This window comes from Schistocerca nitens, chromosome 3 (genome assembly GCF_023898315.1).
Source record: "Schistocerca nitens isolate TAMUIC-IGC-003100 chromosome 3, iqSchNite1.1, whole genome shotgun sequence".
Classification (NCBI taxonomy): Eukaryota; Metazoa; Arthropoda; class Insecta; order Orthoptera; family Acrididae; genus Schistocerca; species Schistocerca nitens.
In genome coordinates, this window is record NC_064616.1 from 375,850,326 (window position 1) to 375,870,911 (window position 20,586).

The 20,586-nt window shown below is 42.9% G+C and overlaps 1 protein-coding gene across 1 annotated transcript in view; it reads left to right on the forward strand.

Annotated features, from left to right (window-relative positions):
- LOC126249237 (cytosolic carboxypeptidase 6) overlaps positions 1-20,586 on the forward strand; it is a 1,486,464-nt gene that overhangs the window by 1,049,103 nt on the left and 416,775 nt on the right. Inside the window, exon 8 of the mRNA XM_049950894.1 lies at positions 4,262-4,372. Within this exon, the coding sequence (XP_049806851.1) occupies positions 4,262-4,372 (111 nt within the window). The remainder of the gene's footprint in view (positions 1-4,261; positions 4,373-20,586) is intronic.

Below are 20,586 nucleotides of genomic sequence, written 5' to 3' on the forward strand. Positions count from 1 at the left end.
TACCTTCGTTCGCACGTAATGGTACGTTTAGTTAAGCTAACATAGCTGCTCTGTTTGATTATTAAAGTTCATTATAGAGGACTACGTGTGAGCGTCACTGATGATACTGGGAAAGGGAAGAAGAGGAATCTTTGGTCGGGAAGTAGCCCACTCCTCTCAAACATCAACAAGGGTGGAATTGTGTTTATCTTCGCCATATGAAGGTCGTATCCCGTCAGTAAATCTTTACGGCGAAACACTACCCGACAACTGAAAGAGGTTTCTATTATGATCCATTACATAGTGTGACGACCTGGCACTATAAATCGCCCTTGTCCTAAACGTCTCTGTTCATGGAACTGTCTTTCGCCTTCAGGAATGTAACTGTCTTCTGGTTCTAGCCCATTGCGCTGTCACACGTCAACAACCTCGGACCTGATGGAGCACTCACGATAAAAGAAAAAAAAATGTTAACATTCATGATGTCACTCCTTTATTTGATGGTCAACTGGAAAGCCTTTTGCTGGTTGTCCTTGATATATGGACATCATTGTACATACAGAGTGTTAAAGAGTATAAGTCCAGATATTTCTAATGTTCACTGAGGACAATGTACTGAACAACATTACATTATCGTTTAGTTCATTTGTAGACTAATAATTATAGCTGTTACGAGGAGTATGTTCTTTGGTTGGTTAATACCTCCAAGTATTCATGGAACTATCCAGCCATTGATGATTATTTTCCCCAGTGCAGCAGGTCAGGTACTGAAGTGTGGGCGATGGTGCAGTTACGATCGTGCAAAAAAACATCAAGTAGTAAATTATGTGATGTGACTGCGGCAAGACAGTTAGCCTCAGAGAATAAACAGTTGACACACTGAAGTGGAAACATATTAAGGTCTTAATGTTCACAATACCTTCACCTTTGTCCCTAACACCCGGTGAAGTAGAGACGAACGTTAGTCCGTGGAAACAATTATTACTGTAAACTGTAGTTAATCATCAAATGAGACTGCGTTCGTTTCTATTGATAACGCTTTGCTAATACTGATGCAACACGCGAGAGCTCTACCAGAGTATGTTTAAGAACAATCTAGAGCTTTAATACAAAACGACTGGAGGGGTGAAAATTAGTTCGTTCAGTTCCCATTTAAGTTTCACGGAAACATAATCGAAGGACGAGGCAGCTAAGACTGGGCACTCATAAAATACTCAAAATGAATAAATATATCTAGATGTAATTTTCGCCAAGTTATAGCAGACAAGATACAGAACTTCCTGACGCTCGCAAATAATTTCTTCTTCTTCTTTCGATTTCGGCCATCTTTGGACCACGTTCAACAATTCACTTGCCCGGCTTTTTGATCTTTTTTCTCTCTTCCCAATATTTCCTCATCATTTTCGAATGGTTCCTCCTCCGCTCTTCCGACCATTTCCTGTTATTATTCTTTAGTTTCGTTTCTTCTGGAAAACACTTAATTTCGTTCACTATTTGTCTAAACTTTTTCCTGTCCCTGATTGACTCACGGGTGACATTAAAATAGGCCAAATCCTTTTTCACCATCTGTATCCATTTATTGTTGGTTTTTTCGTTCCTGTTACTATGTTCAAATAATTTCGTTTTATATTCGCCGAATTTTCTTCTGATGGAACTATATACTACTTTTCTGAGGATGTGAAAGAAGCTTCTAAGAGAAATTCAACGATAAAACGTGTATGGGACTTAATTAGATAGCATCAAGATAAGAGTGCCGCAGACCACTGTCCCATAGTCAGGAGAAGAGGTCCCACATACCTCTGCCTTTTTGTCCGAAATGTAAGCGAACACCTGACTCAGATATTGGTCATGTGTCTACCTGTAGTTCAAGCCCGTCAGTCTGTGTTCTTCTGTTATAGCAATCAGACAATTTGCTCCTAAAGCTGTGGAGACTTTCAAAATGTATTCGATATCGGAATAATGACTATCGTTATGGCGACTGTCACCAAACTTAGAGCAGCGATGCGCTTATACGCTGAAGAGCATCCAGTTGGTGACAAGAACTTACGATCTGTATTTGTAAACATTATAAAAAAGTTATAGAGACTGGAGGTGTGGAGGATAAAATATACCAGGGCAAAAGAAGACTAACTGATGAAAGAAATGAAACCAACGTTTTAGCAGCGTAACACAGAATGCAAATGCCACTAACAGGGGGATCAACGAAACTAGTGTTCTGCGCAAGCTACATTCCATATCATTTCAGACAGTGTACAGCTTCACTAGAATGACTTCCAAAATTGGTTAGAGTTTTCCGAATGTTATTTACGAAAAGTATAAAATGATGGATCATATTTATAGCAAATTATGTTTAAAGAAGCAGCATCATTTACAAACCATGCATGCAATATGCACTAATCGTCTACTGATAATCCATGCTGATTCAGAGAAGTGAACAAAAACAACGCTCTTGACCTATCAAAGTTTCGTGCTTGTTTCTCAAGGTCCGCACCATTGGTCCCAGCTATATTGATGGGAATCTAAACACGCTCAAGCATGTCGATTCCTAAGGTGTGCTGCTGCTGCAATTATTGGTAGACATCCCACTGCACATAAGGCCGTGAGTGTCGTACCAACATGATGGACATCCCTTTCATTCAACGCATGTACTGACAAATCCTCTTAAGGGAAACATTTAGAGATAACTGGAATAGTCTTTCAGGAAAGGCAAAATGGTCTGCACAGCCACCAACGTAACACTTCTATACTTTTATCGGTGTCGAAAATTAAAACAAGAAGTTTGTTAGGAAACACCGATGACTCACATAGGCATGATATGCCTCATAATATGGGCCTGTGCCGCCGTTAACACCAGATAAAATTCAACGTGGAGTATTGTTTCTCCATAATCACTTCATAGCGCCTAAGAGTACTCAAAGTCAACACTTGGAGCACTTGGTATGACAGCCTTAATACTTTACAGACAAACTATGCCTCAGTTACGTGCTTGCTTACATTTGGTAAAATAGGACAGACCATGGTGTAACACGTTCTCCTGATGGCGGGACACTGGTTTGCAGCGCTGTTATCTTGATACTATTTGTTCTAGCCTCACATACTAAAGCTCTCTGCGAAGCTGCTTTAAAATGACACAGAAAAACGTATATAGTTTCATTAGGAAAAACAAAGTCGGTGTCCTAAATTGTGACTATAAACGATAAAAATTGCTTGTGAAAATGATGAAATTCGCCATATTGCCGCTTTAGCTCGATGAAAATCGTATCACTGTACATTTACTTATTCTGGACATATCTGCGGTGAAGCTGCTTCGCCCTCTGTTACATACAGCGGCTGACAGAATTTCCGGAACTGTTCCTCAATCTCGAATATAAACGTTCCCTACTCGTTAATAGGAAACAGAACATCAAAACCAGGTTTCTTATAATAAAACCAGGGCGGGTTACTTAAAAAAAAAATTTTAAACTATCTGTGAACGAGCTCTAAGAGGATTTATATTTGAAAGTATATAATCAAACGTATTGTGTACCACACAAATATTGGCAGTATCTGATGCGATTTCTCACATGCGTTATCTGCGTGAATGCACCATAATTTTGTTCGACAGTGCAATGCCTACTCCGAATAAAGTGAATGATTCTTTAACACATTTTGTTTACTGAAGTATATAATTTCATTACGTTCATGATAAGTCGTGTACTGCTGAACAGCACTTTACTGATACGTAGTCACTGGCCCCTTTCAATCAATTTCATGTACTGTCGTTGAGAAACATTAGTGCCTAGTCGAAAATTGGAGTACCCTCTCCCCTACTTATATTTCTGAAATCTGTCGATAACGTTCTAAACAAATACCCAACAAGAGACGATGTACCACTAAACAATAACGTAATTAAGAAAAACTATAACGTAAATGGGAAAATATACATTATTTTCTAACAACAGTTCACATTGTAGAATGTACATCATACTTAACACCTACTGTCTCATTCCGGACAGGAATATAACTACAATAAATGCCCTTACATTATCTGCTAATTGCAATTCAGTACTCTAAAATAACTCAAATATGAAGTGAAAGAAAGTGCAAATAATGAAGCTTTGACATAAATATACATGTCTCGTAGGCATATATTTAAGTAATTGAAAATACTAAAAAGAATATCAGAATAATTACATCGTTTATTAAGAGTCCATACCATCTAAACAATTTTTCTTTTACCACCTCTGTTACTATTTTTTTCATAATATTACCTTTCACTCCTATGGAATATTTTTATTTTTAGATACGAGAGGCATATTGTATTCCCGAAGATGTTAGCTCAAAATGCAGAAGACTATACGCCTACAAACACAATGTACAACAGAGACGTCACCAAGCAAGGTACAACACGTAGGTAAGTTGAAGAACTTAAGAAACTAACAATTTGTGCAAAAACTGTTATGTATTGCCTTAAACCATTCACTTTCTTAGCAGCTGTTTAGGTGATGAATTCATCTTCATCATCTACCAACCTTAATCTGTGTAAATGCCTTTTTCAAAAATAATTTACTCCATAAATCAAACTCTATCCGTGACTTATTATTTAAGAGCCAGGAGCCGAAATGCATAAACAAAGGATAAGAAAAAATTTGAATTTTTGGTGACTTTCGAGTGATTACAAATATTTTATTCTGAGTTTCACTGTTCGATGACTGAAAATATTCCATAGTATTCAAAGGGACATAAATATATGGGAGTTTTATAAAACTATGTAAAACTGTTAAGGTTACATCAGTACGCAAACTGTGTGCAGGTTAAATATGACTTTGTCTGGAAACATGAAAGACAACTTAGCAGGAATCTACAGTTCATTTACGTTGTAAACACACAGTAATTGTTAAAAATAGGGCGAAATACGTAGTATTGTGACTACTATCTTAATAATTAATTAGCAGCAAGTACCTGCTTACTCAGCAGTTTCTAAGATCAGCAGTCGAGGAGCACGTTTACGCACAAAACAGATGGCGAGCGCATGATAGTCCTACGGTTACAAACGTTTAACATTTAGCAACATCCAACATATAAGTTTACATGATTCGGCTTCGTAGATTGCAGGTTGACTGTAATGTATCATTATACTGCATGAAAGACACTATTAAACTTTCTGACTGAGGAAATTAAATATATATTTACGTTTATTGTGTCCTTATCATTCTCTGTTACTATACGATGCTAAACTATCCACTAATTACAACTAAATAAAATTTTAGGCGCTGTAGGCTACTGAGGACAAGCACACATTATTATTCGTTTTAAATGATTGCGGAGTAACAGATAAAACGAGACATATATGATTCTAATAGGAAATTACAGAAGTTCTGATCATTTCACGTTTATTTCACACTATGGATTGTAGTATCATATTTTGGCCAAATATGAGAAAGTAATGTATCGCAACACTAGCCGGTGTAGAGAACACAATCTGTCCAACTTTGGGGAAATTATTTCCGCGGCTTGTGCTCATTTTTTGTCTGCAGTTCTTTTTCATTATTTTAATGAAACTGTCGGTAGTCTATAGAGTAACATATCTCTCTACATAAAGGAAACTCCACAGCTCGAGAACGACAGCTGAAAAAAGTAGAAAAATCATTATTCTTTCTGAGATACCTTCATTATACAAACATACTGGATAGAGTGAACACTATTCGCAGTTAGAAAGGTAAGTCAACGATAAGACGAATAGAACGTGATATACTGAAAATTGAATGCAGCCAGGCCGGAAGATGCATAATTATACGTTGGTGAGAAGTATAAAGTCATTAAAATTCTTAATTTTGCTGTAGCCTTATGAGCAGAATTTGTTTTATAAGTTTCAGTTCTTTATCGACTTTTGAATAGTAGGGTGAGTTGCTACGTGGTATACTAAGAACCTAGCGATCTAACACCTGGAAAATAACGACTCTGGATGAGGTCGTTATTATAACGACCACTTCACGTAAGACAGTTATCTCTTTCTTAATAGCACTGTAATAGGTCTAGTCGCATGCAGTATAAATAGACATACATTTTTCAGTTTCTATCATTATTTTTGAAACAGAATTGGTAGACTGTAGCTAGCGGACAGACATATAAGAAACAAGCAGCCGTTAATTCAACAGAGGGCAGAATAAGTCAAATGGTAACCCAATAATATCTAAATGCTATAGCAATAACCGGTACTTACTGTTCTGCGAACATGTGTGCAGATGACGGTGGCTTTCAAGGTCTATCTACTACTGTTGTAACTGCAGCATAACTCCAAGAATATTGCTCCTAGCAGTTCTTAGGTGTATTAAATCAGAAAGGAATGATCATCTTCTCGATTAACCAAAGGAACCTGTATACTGGATTAAATGTAGTTACTTCGATGTGTGGTACTTCTATATAAGTGGTTTATAAAATCACTGACTATTTTTTGGACTTCTTCTGCATTTAATTAAATATGATTCAATGAATTTCAAAATTTTATTATTACATCACCACCTAGAATATAGGTATATCTAGTAAAGCCAACTAGTGCCCTTAAATTGTGCAAGGACTCCCTCTACCAGTTTTATGTTAGACACAATTTCTTCAGGTCTAGTTGTCCCGAAGATTCTGCATCGTTTCTCTCCATTGCCATGCATTCGAAGATTAGGTGTGATGCAGTTTCTTCACCCTCATCACAGATCCAACATTTAAGGCCCTCTTCCGTTATACCCATTGTGTATAGGTGTTTTCTGAAATTCCTATGGCCGGTCATCAGTCCAGTCATGAGTTTGATCTCTTTCTTGTTCAATCCCAGGATTACAGAGCTTCTTTTAAAACATGGCTTGGGCATCATTAACTTACCATATTTTTGTTTATGGACCTTGGTCCAATATCCTAAGTGCTGTTTACTAAGCCAGTTCCGTAGTTCTAATTTGATCATAGCCTTGTTGATTGTCAGGACAGGTTTTGGTCCATTACGTTGAGTTGTTGTCCCCATCCTAGCCAATCTGTCAGCTTGTTCATTGCCACAGATTCCTGAGAGGCCAGAGACCCACACTAGGTATATCCTATTGCTTCCCCCTAGCTCCACCAGAGCCTTGTGGCATTCTGCAACAATCTCAGATCTTTTTGCAGGAGCTGCCAATGATTTCAGAGCTGCTGGCTGTCTGAATAGATGTAGATGCTAAGATCCTTGTAGCACCTACGCATATCTTCCTCCACACATGCCCTAATTGCAGTAATATCAGCTTGGAATAAGGAAGCCAGTTTGCGTAGAGAGATGATGTATCCAGACTTGGCTGAAACCCGTACACTCCTGCCCCAACGCCTTGGTCAATTGTCGACCCATCAGTGAACCAAACGATGTCCCCTGTACGGTGTCGAACTGTTTTTCCCTCTGCTCCGTGCTTCCAATTAATATATTGTAAGGATTGTCGAAGCAGTTGGCAGTTATTATACAGTCGGCAGGCATTTCCCCAGCCATTTCTATATTTACCTCACTCACTATCTTAGTGTGTGATTCTGGATATCCGAATGAAACCCAGTTTTAGCCAGTTTTATCTATGTGTGCCCCAGCTGCTGCCTCCACCTTGACCCAAAGGTGTAGTGGAGGCATGTCCAGCATGGCTTCCATTCCAGCGGGTGGTGTGCTGCTAATTCCGCCTGTTATGGCTAAGCAGGCCCATCTCTGCACCTTAGCAAGCTCCTTAGCTGCAACCCACTGTTCTACCTTCTTCCACCACACTACGGCCCTGTAGGAAACCCTAGATGTGACCACTGTGGTGTATATCCAGTGCATACCCCTGGGGCTTAGACCCCAGTTTTTACCACAAGAGTACTTTTTTCCTTAGAGCAGATACTCTTAATGTGAGGGGTCCGCGTTAGTTTCTCATCTAAGTTTACCCCTAGGTATTTCACTATACCCTTCCAGGTAGAGTTTCATCGAAGAGTTTTAGATTCCAACTTGAGCGTTGAATATGTCTCTTCGTAAATGGCACCACAACTGTCTTCTTAGGAATAACTCTCAGATCCTGTTTAATGCACCACTTTTGCGCAATGTCCAAATCTCGTTGTGGCATATTTCTAACTGTGTCAGTAAATTTGCTAAATATTACTATGACAAAATCATTTGCATATCCTTGGCCGAAGCATTGTCTGGAATTTAATTCCTCAATGAGTTCGTTGACCACTAGATTCCACAACAGAAGTGAGAAAACTCCTCCTTGTGGGCAGCCTCTAGTGGTGTTAATTACCATCTTTTCATTTATCATGGTAGCCTCTACCTTCCTTCCACTAAGCGTGGCCCTGGTCCACCTGAATATAGTGGCCCCCAGTAATGCACCTCTGCTGCCATTACCATGGAATCGAAGGTGGTGTTACTGAAGGCCCCCTCGATATCCAGGAAGATAAAAAGGGCTATTCCTTGGATGTGAAGTGCTTTCCTCCACCTTCCTGACGAGTTGGTGGAGAGCTGTCTCACATGATTTACCTGGTTCACATGCGTGATGGTTTGAATGTAGAGGGGCCCTACTTAGCCTCCTCTCCCCAACATATATATTAACCAGTTTTTTTTTCAATTTTTCGAGAATGAAGGAGTAAAGACTGATTGGTCTCATATTCTTAGCTTTGGTGTGATCAGTTCTCCCTGGCTTTGGAATGAAACCAACCTTCACTGCGCTTCATGTATTGGGAATGATTCCTACTGCAAGGCTAACGCTGCACAGCCTGCATAGGACTCTTATGAGCTTCTATTCTGCCTGTTGCAGGAGAGCTGGAAAAATTCCATCTTGGCAAGGTGACATGAACGGTTGGACTGTTCCCACCGCCCATTGGATTTTATTAAAGTTCACACACACCATGCTCGATTCATAGTCCTGTCTTGGGGTGCCTGAGAACCATTGTTTCTCCGGAATCACATTGTGGTCTATGTTGTCTGGCAGAGCATATTAAGGAAAGTGAGTTTTGAGGAGCAGTTTCAGCGTCTCATGTGCTGCGTTTGTATAGTCCACATCCTTCTTCCTCAACGTACCTTCGGGATTGGTTGGTACTCTAGTGATAATCTTGTGAAGTCCCGGCTTGTGCAGCCGTGCTCTCCAATTCCTCACAGAAAGCCTTCCAGAATGCCTTCTTTGCTTGTCTGATTGCAAGACTGTAGTTGACAAGGGCCTCACGATATTTAGCCCATTGTCCTTAACGTCTCGCAATATTAAACAGTCTCCGCACCTGTTTTCTTTGCATTGCACCAAGGCATACTCCTATTTGTGCACTTCTTGGTGATTGTGCAGCTGTCCCGATATGAGGTCACTATGGCAGAGGTAACAGCCTCTGTTACTTCCTTAATTTCTGCCGGCCGCGGTGGTCTAGCGGTTCTAGGCGCTCAGTCTGGAACCGCGCGACTGCTACGGTCGCAGGTTCGAATCCTGCCTCGGGCATGGATGTGTGTGATGTCCTTAGGTTAGTTAGGTTTAAGTAGTTCTAAGTTCTAGGGGACTGATGACCACAGATGTTAAGTCCCATAGTGCTCAGAGCCATTTGAACCTTAATTTCTACTTGATTCCTTATCGAGGTTCTAATTTCTGATAAGCATAAATCAAAGTCCCTCCTGTATGTCTCCCGGTCTGTTTTCCTGGTATTCCTATAGGTCATGGTCTGTCTGAATCCCATTTCAACCTTGAATTTAATGTACATGTGGTCCAATGAGGATAGCTCCAACACCACATGCCGTTGTTTGGCATAGATGCCCATCATCATTGAACTAAAGGTTATGTCAATTACTTCTACCCTTCTGCTATTCCTTAATGTAGTTTCATTGCCCCTATTAAGGACATCTAAGTTGTTAGCTAAGAGAAATTCAAGAAGGTCCGGTACACCCACTTTATATAAATAGGGTTCTCCCTGCCTCCACAGGCAGCGACTCAGGGCAGATTAATCTGCAGCACCTCCTGTCTCCTTATCCGCTTGCTACCTGTCTTTCTCATAGTGAGGTCTGCGTATCCCCTTCAACTTGAGACAGTTTCTTCCTGGGGATCTTTGGTTTTGGTCCCTTTAATTCCTCACTCGAGAACCGCGCTGCTGCTCCGGTTGCGGGTTCGAATCCTGCCACAGGCGTGGATGTGTGTGATGTCCTTAGGTTAGTTAGGCTTAAGTAGTTCTAAGTCCTATGACCGTTAAGTCCCATAGTGCTTAGAGCCATTTCAACCATTTGAACCCTTTTCCGGCCGGAGTGGCCAGGCGGTTCTAGGCGCTACAGTCCGGAACCGCGCGACCGCTACGGTCGCGGGTTCGAATCCTGCCTCGGGCATAGATGTGTGTGATGTCCTTAGGTTAGTTAGGTTTGTTCTAAGTTCTAGGGGACTTATGACCTCAGCAGTTGAGTCCCATAGTGCTCAGAGCTATTTTTTGAACCCTTTATTTCCCTCCACTTGTCTTTAGAAAGCCATTATTTCCCTTCCTTTTTCCTCAGTTCCCTAAGTAGTTTCCTCCTCTGGGCCCCAGACTAGCCTTTAATCTTAATCTGGTCTAGCTCCTGGTTGCAGTTCTCACTTCTGGTTCAGGTCTAGACCCTGATTCAGTAGTGGGAATGCCTTCCATCGGTACTGACCCCGATGTTTGGATATCTAAGGTCTCAATTTGCCCCTCAGTTTCTTTTTCTTTGTTCTCTTTAGTCGTGTCCCTATTGATCCCACGAGAATTGGGGAGCTACAAGGTCCACACCACGAATACCCCGCGCGGTGTAAGGCTAATTATTCAGGGAGGTCGCTCAGTATCCCTGATGCTCCGTTTGCGACACATCGTCCCATGTGCCACGCACCCTTTGGGACAGATCGCTTCACGTCTTGGGTTGGGTCAGGGAGATGGGTACGACTGGGAGTGGATAGGGAATATAGAACGTTGTGGGACACTCTTAGTCTGATCCATCAGCTGAGGCTTTCCGGCAGTAGGTCCTCTACCCTCGGCATAGCCCTCAGCTTCACGCGGATACGCAAGCCTCTCCACCCGCACGGACAGTGCTTCGTCAAGGTGGTGTTCCCCGGAGAGGAAGTAATCACCATACCTGTTCATAAATTTATCGCACTGTGGGACACAGTGGTCAATGCCTTCACAGTAAAATGTTTACGGTTGCTACAGAACAACGGCTATACCCTGGTGTGCATTTCTTCGTCGGTAGCAATGGCGACGAATGTCTTTGTTCCAGGATCGTATAATATGTTGCCGAGGTTATTACGACTACGCTGCAGAAGTTTCGATTGGAGGCCCTCTTAGTCGTACATCCTGAAAGACATCCGTGGCTGACGAATCGCTTCAGACGGACAGATGCAAGCCTGGGTACAATCATTGTTTTAAGGCAACCGTTAATATTTCAACATTAAGAGATTGGTCGTCTTGTCTCACAGTGGGTTGAATATATTAACAGTTACGGCCAATACTTCTGAACTAACAGAGTTTACTTATTTTTTTCCATCTGTTCCGTTTTAATTTCACTGACCGTTATACATAATGTGGAACAACATTCCAAACCAGGGCTGACCAAGAATTTGTCTCACGGATCATGCCAGGGCCCGAGTGCCAAAGCGCGCAACCTGGCTGGCACATTTCGCACACCACCACACCACGCTGTCTCAGCGTGAGGAGGGGGAAGAGGGGAAACTGCGAACACTCCGCATTTAAACGGCAATGCAGTCGCACTTGATTTTATATTTCACATTTCTCAATAACATAGGTCACAAGCAAGAGAAATTTTCAGTATTTTTAATTACTTTTGGTGCCCAGAAGATATAGTCAATTCTTATCTGGAACAAACTGCTGGCGTACAGACACATACAGGCAATTTCACAGAATTTTATTCTCAAGTTGCCACCTAATCGTGACTTATTTAGTTTCTTAACCGGAAAAAGGTCTTTCACAGAAATATGTAGTTCGAAACATTGTAGCACTTTTAAAGCATCATTACGGAGACTTGAAAACTCTACCTGAGGAAATAAATGTAGACGTTGTGGACATTTTTAACGTATAAGTATTTGTCATTTAAAACGCTAATTATCTTGTAGGTCAATGAGCTACATCAGCACGTGCACAGGGCGCTTGTAACTGAAACGGCAGACGGTCGCGAAAATAGCTCAAGAACGGGTGTAAGATTCACAATGTCCTCAAAACGTTTAGGTAACAATCCTTGTAATTCTTTTAAGGCCAAAGTAAATTCCTGAAACTTGACGTTTTCTCTAATGGCAGTGAGGTTAGGGAACTGTATGTCTTTGTCAGAATGTGTCCATTCTACAATGCGATTTTCTTTTTAAATGCAACCCATCAAATCAGAAAGAATGTACCCTGAAATGATTTTATTTTAAGCGGTGTGCAGTCAAGTCCACTTAAAATGTGACGTCTGCATTCCATTCCTGAGGTTCTAATTTTCGTTCATGTACTTATTTTTCCTTAAAAAATTCAACAGTAGCGAGTGTTAAATCATTCGTGCCCTGCCCCTTGACTTAACCTACGTACTCTGCAGTAACGTAATGAGTCTCTTTACTCTTCGTTCAGTTCCACAGAATAATGTTGCAGCTAACAATGGAATATTGAGCGTGACTTCAGATATTTTGCTATTCATGCGACCAATTTCTTCATATGCTCCAGGCCTGAAAATTTAGTACAAAGTACTTCTTGTTGTGCAGAACAGTTAATCCCATCTGTCGCCGTTGTAATCTTTTTCTCCGTTGTAATTTTTTGCTCCTTCATTATCAGCTGAGTCTTTAAATTCTTTCTGTATGGTATTGTAATGTATATTCATAGAAAAATGCAGTACCTTTCACTTATGCGAAATTAGACTTCTCATGCCTCTCTTTTGTCATTCCTAATCATTTTAAAGGATTGCGACAGTAAATCGCTGGACTGCCTCTTTTTGTGTAAACAGACACTGGAGCTGTGAACGTCCTTCATATCACGGACAAACAGCAAAGGCTAACCAGCGCGATTCTGCCGAACTGAAGAGAGTTGAGCCGACCTAAAATGCCGCAGCGCAGTGCTAAATGGAATGTCGCGCAGTTCCGGGTACTTCCTAGAAGGACCAACAAAGCCGAGTAACATGCCGGGCCTTGGGATGCCCACAGCCAGCACACATTGCACGCGTGAAGTTTGACATGCCGTAGCCGGCTCTGTTCTAAAGACTTAATGTAGCGCTATATTTACACCGACTTAGAGAAAGTAGCGTCACGTAAGCGTTTCTCAAAGATTTTCTACACCCAGGTTAATTCTTACTACAAAAAAGGTCTAGACAACATACATGAATCATATTATACACTGATGAGACAAGACATTATGACCACATTCTTAATTGCTAGTTTGTCCGTCTTTGGAACGAAATGCATCACTGATTCTGCGGATCAGGGATCTGACAATCTGTTGGTAGGTTTGTGGAGGTATGTGGCGTTAGATGTCTATGCACAGGTCATCTAACTCGTGTAAATAACGGGTCACTGATTTGCATATACTGTGATGGCGCCCGATAGCGACCCAGAAAACGCAACACACTGCGCATACATAGAAAAAATAAGTCCACTAATGTACAGCTACACTATTGATGACAAACAGATGGAGTCAATGTCTGCCGTAAAATCACTACACGTAACTATCCAGAGCGACCTGAAGAGGAATTACCACATAAATCAGATAGTGGGAAAAGTAGACACCAGACTCAGAATCGTCGGAAGGATACTAAGGAAATGTAACTCATCCACGAAATAAGTGGCTTATAAGGCGCTTGTTAGCCCGATTCTTTAGTATTGTTCATCTGTCTGGGATTCCTATCCGGTAGGACTGATGGAGGAGGTAGAGAAGATCCAGCGAAGAGCGGCGCGTTTCGTCACGGGGTCGTTTATCTGGGGGGGGGGGGGGGGAGGGGGGAGGGGCAGGGAGCGTTACGGAGATGCTAAACAAACTTCACTGACAGACGTTACAAGAGAGGCGTTGTTCATCACGGAGAGATTTAATATTAAAATTTCGGGACGGCACTTTTCAGGAGGAGTCGTACAACGTATTACTTCCCCCCACATACATCTCTCGTATTGACCACGAGGAAAAAATTCGAGAAATTAGAGCCAATACAGAGGCTTACTGACAATCATTCTTCCCACGCAATATTCGCGAGTGGAACAGGGTTGAAGGCATCAGGTAGTCGTACAGAAAGTATCCTCCGCCAAGCACCATTAGGTGGCTTGCGGAGTAAGATGTAGATGTAGCTGTGGGTTCCATACGATTTATGGTACATCTGGCGAATTTTGTTGCCGAGACATCAACCTGAGTTCACTGTAACGCGCCTCAAACTACTGTTGCATCAGTCTGACTCTGAGACATGGACAGTTATACTGCTCAAAGACGACGTCGCCTTCAGAGAAGACATCACGCACGAAGGGATGCAGATGTTTCGCAGCTGTCAGCGTGTCTTTGACTACAAACACTGGCCCCATCCAAGAGCAAAAGAATGTCTTCGATAGCATAATACTGCTCCCACCAGCCTGCATCCGAAGCGTGCTGCAGGATTTAAGCTGCCGTTCACCTCGATGACAGCATTTGTGGAGACGACCATTTACCTAGTGCAGCAAAAATGTAATTCACCCTAAGAGGTGACACGTTCCCATTGATCGATGGTCGCATCCCGATGGTCCCGTTCCCATTGCAATCCCAACTGACGATGCTCATGGGTCAATTTTGTTGTTGTTGTGGTCTCCAGTCCTGAGACTGGTTTGATGCAGCTCTCCATCCTACTCTATCCTGTGCAAGCTTCTTCATCTCCCAGTACCTACTGCAGCCTACATCCTTCTGAATCTGGTTAGTGTATTCATCTCTTGGTCTCCCTCTATGATTTTTACCCTCCAAGCTGCCCTCCAATACTAAATTGGTGATCCCTCGATGTCTCAGGACATGTCCTACCAACCGATCCCTTCTTCTAGTCAAGATGTGCCACAAGCTCCTCTTCTCCCCAATTCTATTCAATACCTCCTCATTAGTTATGTGATCTACCCACCTAATCTTCAGCATTCTTCTGTAGCACCACATTTCGAAAGCTTCAATTCTCTTCTTGTCTAAACTATTTATCGTCCACGTTTCACTTCCATACATGGCTACACTCCATACAAATACTTTCAGAAACGACTTCCTGACATTTAAATCTATACTCGATGTTAACAAAATTTTCTTCTTCAGAAACGCTTTCCTTGTTATTGCCATTCTACATTTTATATCCTCTCTGTTTCGACCATCATCAGTTATTTTGCTCTCCAAATAGCAAAACTTCTTTACTACTTTAAGTATCTCATTTCCTAATCTAATTCCCTCAGCATCACCCGACTTAATTCGACTACATTCCAGTATCCTAGTTTTGCTTTTGTTGGTGTTCATCTTATACCCTCCTTTCAAGACACTGTCCATTCCGTTCAGCTGCTCTTCCAAGTCATACAGTAAAGCTGCATGTCCTCGGTAAAAATTACGGCTGTAGTTTCCCCTTGCTTTCATCCGTTCGCAGTACCAGAACAGCAAGGCCATTTTGGTTAGTGTCACAAGGTCAGATCAGTCAGTCATCCAGACTGTTGCCCCTGCAACTACTGAAAAGGGTGATCTGCTGACTAGGTCCATGACCAACAATATATGATGAATGATGTGCTCTGAAACACTTGTGGGTGCAGTAAGTGTAACAACTGCAGCAGTCGGTACACGCCAAGGATCGCAGTTGTCTGAAATGTTACTTAAGAACATGCCAGTGTTCGTCAACGAAGTGTGAAGTAGAACAACATGAATGAAAATTAAGAGCTCTAGAAATAACGGCAGTTTCCCTTTGGCAAGCTGCAGTTAAGGTACGGAAAATGACAAACGGCGGCGGTTTTTTTTAGGGGAACAGAGCTGTAGAAAAAGGCTTAAAGATAGCTGAACTCATTTCTCATTGAAGTTCAAAGGCGGGTTCTGCACGAGTAATTAGTTCTTTGTCTTGTATTTACAAAGTGGTTCGTTACATTGTTTAAATAACGAAAATATCTCATGAAACAATTAATAAACTCTGATAAGGGAGACTTTATTTTCGTACAAAAACCAGCGGTCGTGTACCCAGTTTTGTGTAAAGAAGCCACGGTACGTTGTGGGATGGGTTATACATTTACGTGGTACATGAACAGATTTGCATAGATCTGCTTATCAGCTTCTTTAGGTTTCGGTAAGCGATATCTATAATATAGCCTGAAGCAGAAGGCGTATTAGATTAGTTCGATAGGTTTGATCTCACCCGAATTTTGAGTCCAAGTCATCATATGCCGTTGAGACGTCAATTGCAAATTCTTTCGCGAATTGTGCAGTCCGATGAACGTTTTCAGTAATGTTCGTAGGCTAGGTCGTATTCGAAACCGTAGACCCAGAGTTTTGAGCTCTCCAGGCTTGTCTTTGGATCCAAGCAAACATTCATCCTATAACTTGTTTCACAAAAAAGTTTAATATCTCAAATATCCGTGTATTATAGGGATGGAGCAGTGACGTTTCACTTGTCATTAATGTTAATTAACTGTGTCTATTCACAATTACGGTCTTGCATCACAGACAAGTGGGAAATCGGTTAGTCATGAAAGGAACCGAGTTTTCATGGTAATATTTCGCTATGAATAGCAGCTGGAAAGTGCTAACTGAAAATCACCCTTAACATAAAACTAGCGAACAGGCCCGAGGATCGTGCAAGGCTTCGACGGTACATATGCTTCAAATGGCTCTGAGCACTATGGGACTTAACATCTGAGGTCATCAGTCCCCTAGAACTTATAACTACTTAAACCTAACTAACCTAAGGACATCACACAGATCCATGTCCGAGGCAGGATTCGAACCTGCGACCGTAGCAGTAGCGCGGTTCCAGACTGAAGCGCCTAGAACCGCTCGCCCACAGAGGCCGGCGACGGTATATACTGAGGGAATAAATTTACGAATTTGATTTGAATTTCACGATATATTTATTGCAATAACGTGTTTAACATAGCACTCTGATATACACTCCTGGAAATGGAAAAAAGAACACATTGACACCGGTGTGTCAGACCCACCATACTTGCTCCGGACACGGCGAGAGGGCTGTACAAGCAATGATCACACGCACGGCACAGCGGACACACCAGGAACCGCGGTGTTGGCCGTCGAATGGCGCTAGCTGCGCAGCATTTGTGCACCGCCGCCGTCAGTGTCAGCCAGTTTGCCGTGGCATACGGAGCTCCATCGCAGTCTTTAACACTGGTAGCATGCCGCGACAGCGTGGACGTGAACCGTATGTGCAGTTGACGGACTTTGAGCGAGAGCGTATAGTGGGCATGCGGGAGGCCGGGTGGACGTACCGCCGAATTGCTCAACACGTGGGGCGTGAGGTCTCCACAGTACATCGATGTTGTCGCCAGTGGTCGGCGGAAGGTGCACGTGCCCGTCGACCTGGGACCGGACCGCAGCGACGCACGGATGCACGCCAAGACCGTAGGATCCTACGCAGTGCCGTAGGGGACCGCATCGCCACTTCCCAGCAAATTAGGGACACTGTTGCTCCTGGGGTATCGGCGAGGACCATTCGCAACCGTCTCCATGAAGCTGGGCTACGGTCCCGCACACCGTTAGGCCGTCTTCCGCTCACGCCCCAACATCGTGCAGCCCGCCTCCAGTGGTGTCGCGACAGGCGTGAATGGAGGGACGAATGGAGACGTGTCGTCTTCAGCGATGAGAGTCGCTTCTGCCTTGGTGCCAATGATGGTCGTATGCGTGTTTGGCGCCGTGCAGGTGAGCGCCACAATCAGGACTGCATACGACCGAGGCACACAGGGCCAACACCCGGCATCATGGTGTGGGGAGCGATCTCCTACACTGGCCGTACACCACTGGTGATCGTCGAGGGGACACTGAATAGTGCACGGTACATCCAAACCGTCATCGAACCCATCGTTCTACCATTCCTAGACCGGCAAGGGAACTTGCTGTTCCAACAGGACAATGCACGTCCGCATGTATCCCGTGCCACCCAACGTGCTCTAAAAGGTGTAAGTCAACTACCCTGGCCAGCCAGATCTCCGGATCTGTCCCCCATTGAGCATGTTTGGGACTGGATGAAGCGTCGTCTCACGCGGTCTGCACGTCCAGCACGAACGCTGGTCCAACTGAGGCGCCAGGTGGAAATGGCATGGCAAGCCGTTCCACAGGACTACATCGAGCATCTCTACGATCGTCTCCATGGGAGAATAGCAGCCTGCATTGCTGCGAAAGGTGGATATACACTGTACTAGTGCCGACATTGTGCATGCTCTGTTGCCTGTGTCTATGTGCCTGTGGTTCTGTCAGTGTGATCATGTGATGTATCTGACCCCAGGAATGTGTCAATAAAGTTTCCCCTTCCTGGGACAATGAATTCACGGTGTTCTTATTTCAATTTCCAGGAGTGTAGTTCAATATCTTACAGTAGTTTGCACCCTTCGTGCTGTTGTAGACTACGTACAGTTTTATTTTCATCAAAACATTGCTGTTTTGTATGTTGCCATCTAATAGTGCCTGATTGCCCGCATCTCGTGGTCGTGCGGTAGCGTTCTCGCTTCCCACGCCCGGGTTCCCGGGTTCGATTCCCGGCGGGGTCAGGGATTTTCTCTGCCTCGTGATGGCTGGGTGTTGTGTGCTGTCCTTAGGTTAGTTAGGTTTAAGTGGTTCTAAGTTCTAGGGGACTGATGACCATAGCCGTTAAGTCCCATAGTGCTCAGAGCCAATAGTGCCTGATTATCCAAAAATTTTAACTTCTGGTTCTGACAAGCAGACAGGGACTGTAGTGTGTTCAGAAACTTTCGATCTGGCTTAACATCAATGCGTGATGTGTGTATATGTATGAAAAATGTTACACGAGTAGGTATTAGTCTGAAATTCGTCAAATTTTAGAGAGATGTTCATCCCAAAACATTTATTGAATGATTAAACTTCTATTCCATTCAGAATTGACGTCCATCATCAAATCAGTATGAGCACGACCACCACGGGTTCGAATGCACTCTTTCCGTTGTCGTGACTCGGGAGAAAACCGCCTCCAAGTGTCATCCTGAAACATTTCGTTCCATACCTGAAATACATACTCTTTCAGTTCATGAAGACTGCTGGTTGAAGGCTGCATGAAGATACGCGGCTTGTCACTGAATCCCAGTCATACTCCACGGGTGACAAACGTAAGGACCGGGTAGGCCTGCCAAGGATCTGTACTTTCCTAAAGGCAGTATGGGATCTTACGTTAACCTGCTGGAAAATGCCATTTCTTATTCTTGTCATGAATAGTATGACAAAAGAGATTATCATTTGTGTCTCATACTTGCGAGCATTCAGTCTCACTTTTACAACTGCAGAATCAGTCCGATGGCTGTATGCAACAGCTCCCGTAACTGTGGTTCCAGTAGCTGTATGTGTATGGGTCTCCAGAACAGCTGCTTCCTGTGACCTCCCACCAGGCCATCTACAGAAAAGCAGCCATCGATATGGTCGTCACAAACAGACAAATGCTCGTCAATAAACACCACACAAAGCCACTCACCGTTCCAGATGAATCATGCTTTACGTAAGCATTTGTCGTTTGTGGTTTGGTTTCAGCCGTAAATGATGAATGGTAATTCGAGGTCACCAGTAATTTGTTTCCGACAGACCCTAGTGACACAGTGATTGCCTGGATATCAACTGTTGTCATTTGTAAGTGGTTGCAGTGTATGAAGTGCATGTCAAAATTTGTACTACTAACTGGATGTGTTCAAATGGTTCAAATGGCTCTGAGCACTATGGGACTTAACTACTGAGGTCATCAGTCCCCTAGAACTTAGAACTACTTAAACCTAACTAACCTAAGGACATCACACACACCCATGCCCCTGGCAGGATTCGAACCAGCGACCGTAGCAGTCGCGCGGTTCCGGACTGTGGCGCCTAGAACCGCTCGGCCACCGCGGCCGGCTGGATGTGTAAAAATGGCCCTGTACATCTGACATAATTAAAATTGTTTCCCTCCAAAACTGTGATCAACTAACACGCTATTTACGAAATTAAACAAGAAACTCAAAAATTCACTCCGTCTATTACTAAAAAATGCAACAGAAATGAATTAACGATCATTGACAGCAAAGATTAATGCCTTGACAGGTCTCGACTAGGGATCTGGAATGAGACTCAATGAACGCATGTCTGGATAAACAATTACATTAGTGTAAGTTGTAGTGTGATTGCCCCAGGATTACTGCTTAAATGTAGAAAGCGCTACAGAAGGACATGTGTTTTCATCCATGGCCGGAGCTGGAAGCAAATGGAAACTTTACGTGCAAACAAGTCTTCAGAAGGACGACTGAAGTTACTGAACCTCGGTAAACATGACTCGGCTTTTCCTATAATTCGCCTCGCTTTTGTGCGTGGATCTCACAATACTAATCTGCAGCTAGTGTCTCAAGTGGCTACATTTTCAGTCATTGTCTCTGTACCAAAAGGTTGCCTTTCTGTTTATGTTCAAGTCACCCTGAAAACTGTCTAAGTGAAGTCTGCCAGAGATAGCGCCCATTCACCAAGACGTGTTATTCTGTAGCCAGGACACTTCGATTGGCCGAACGATAAATATTT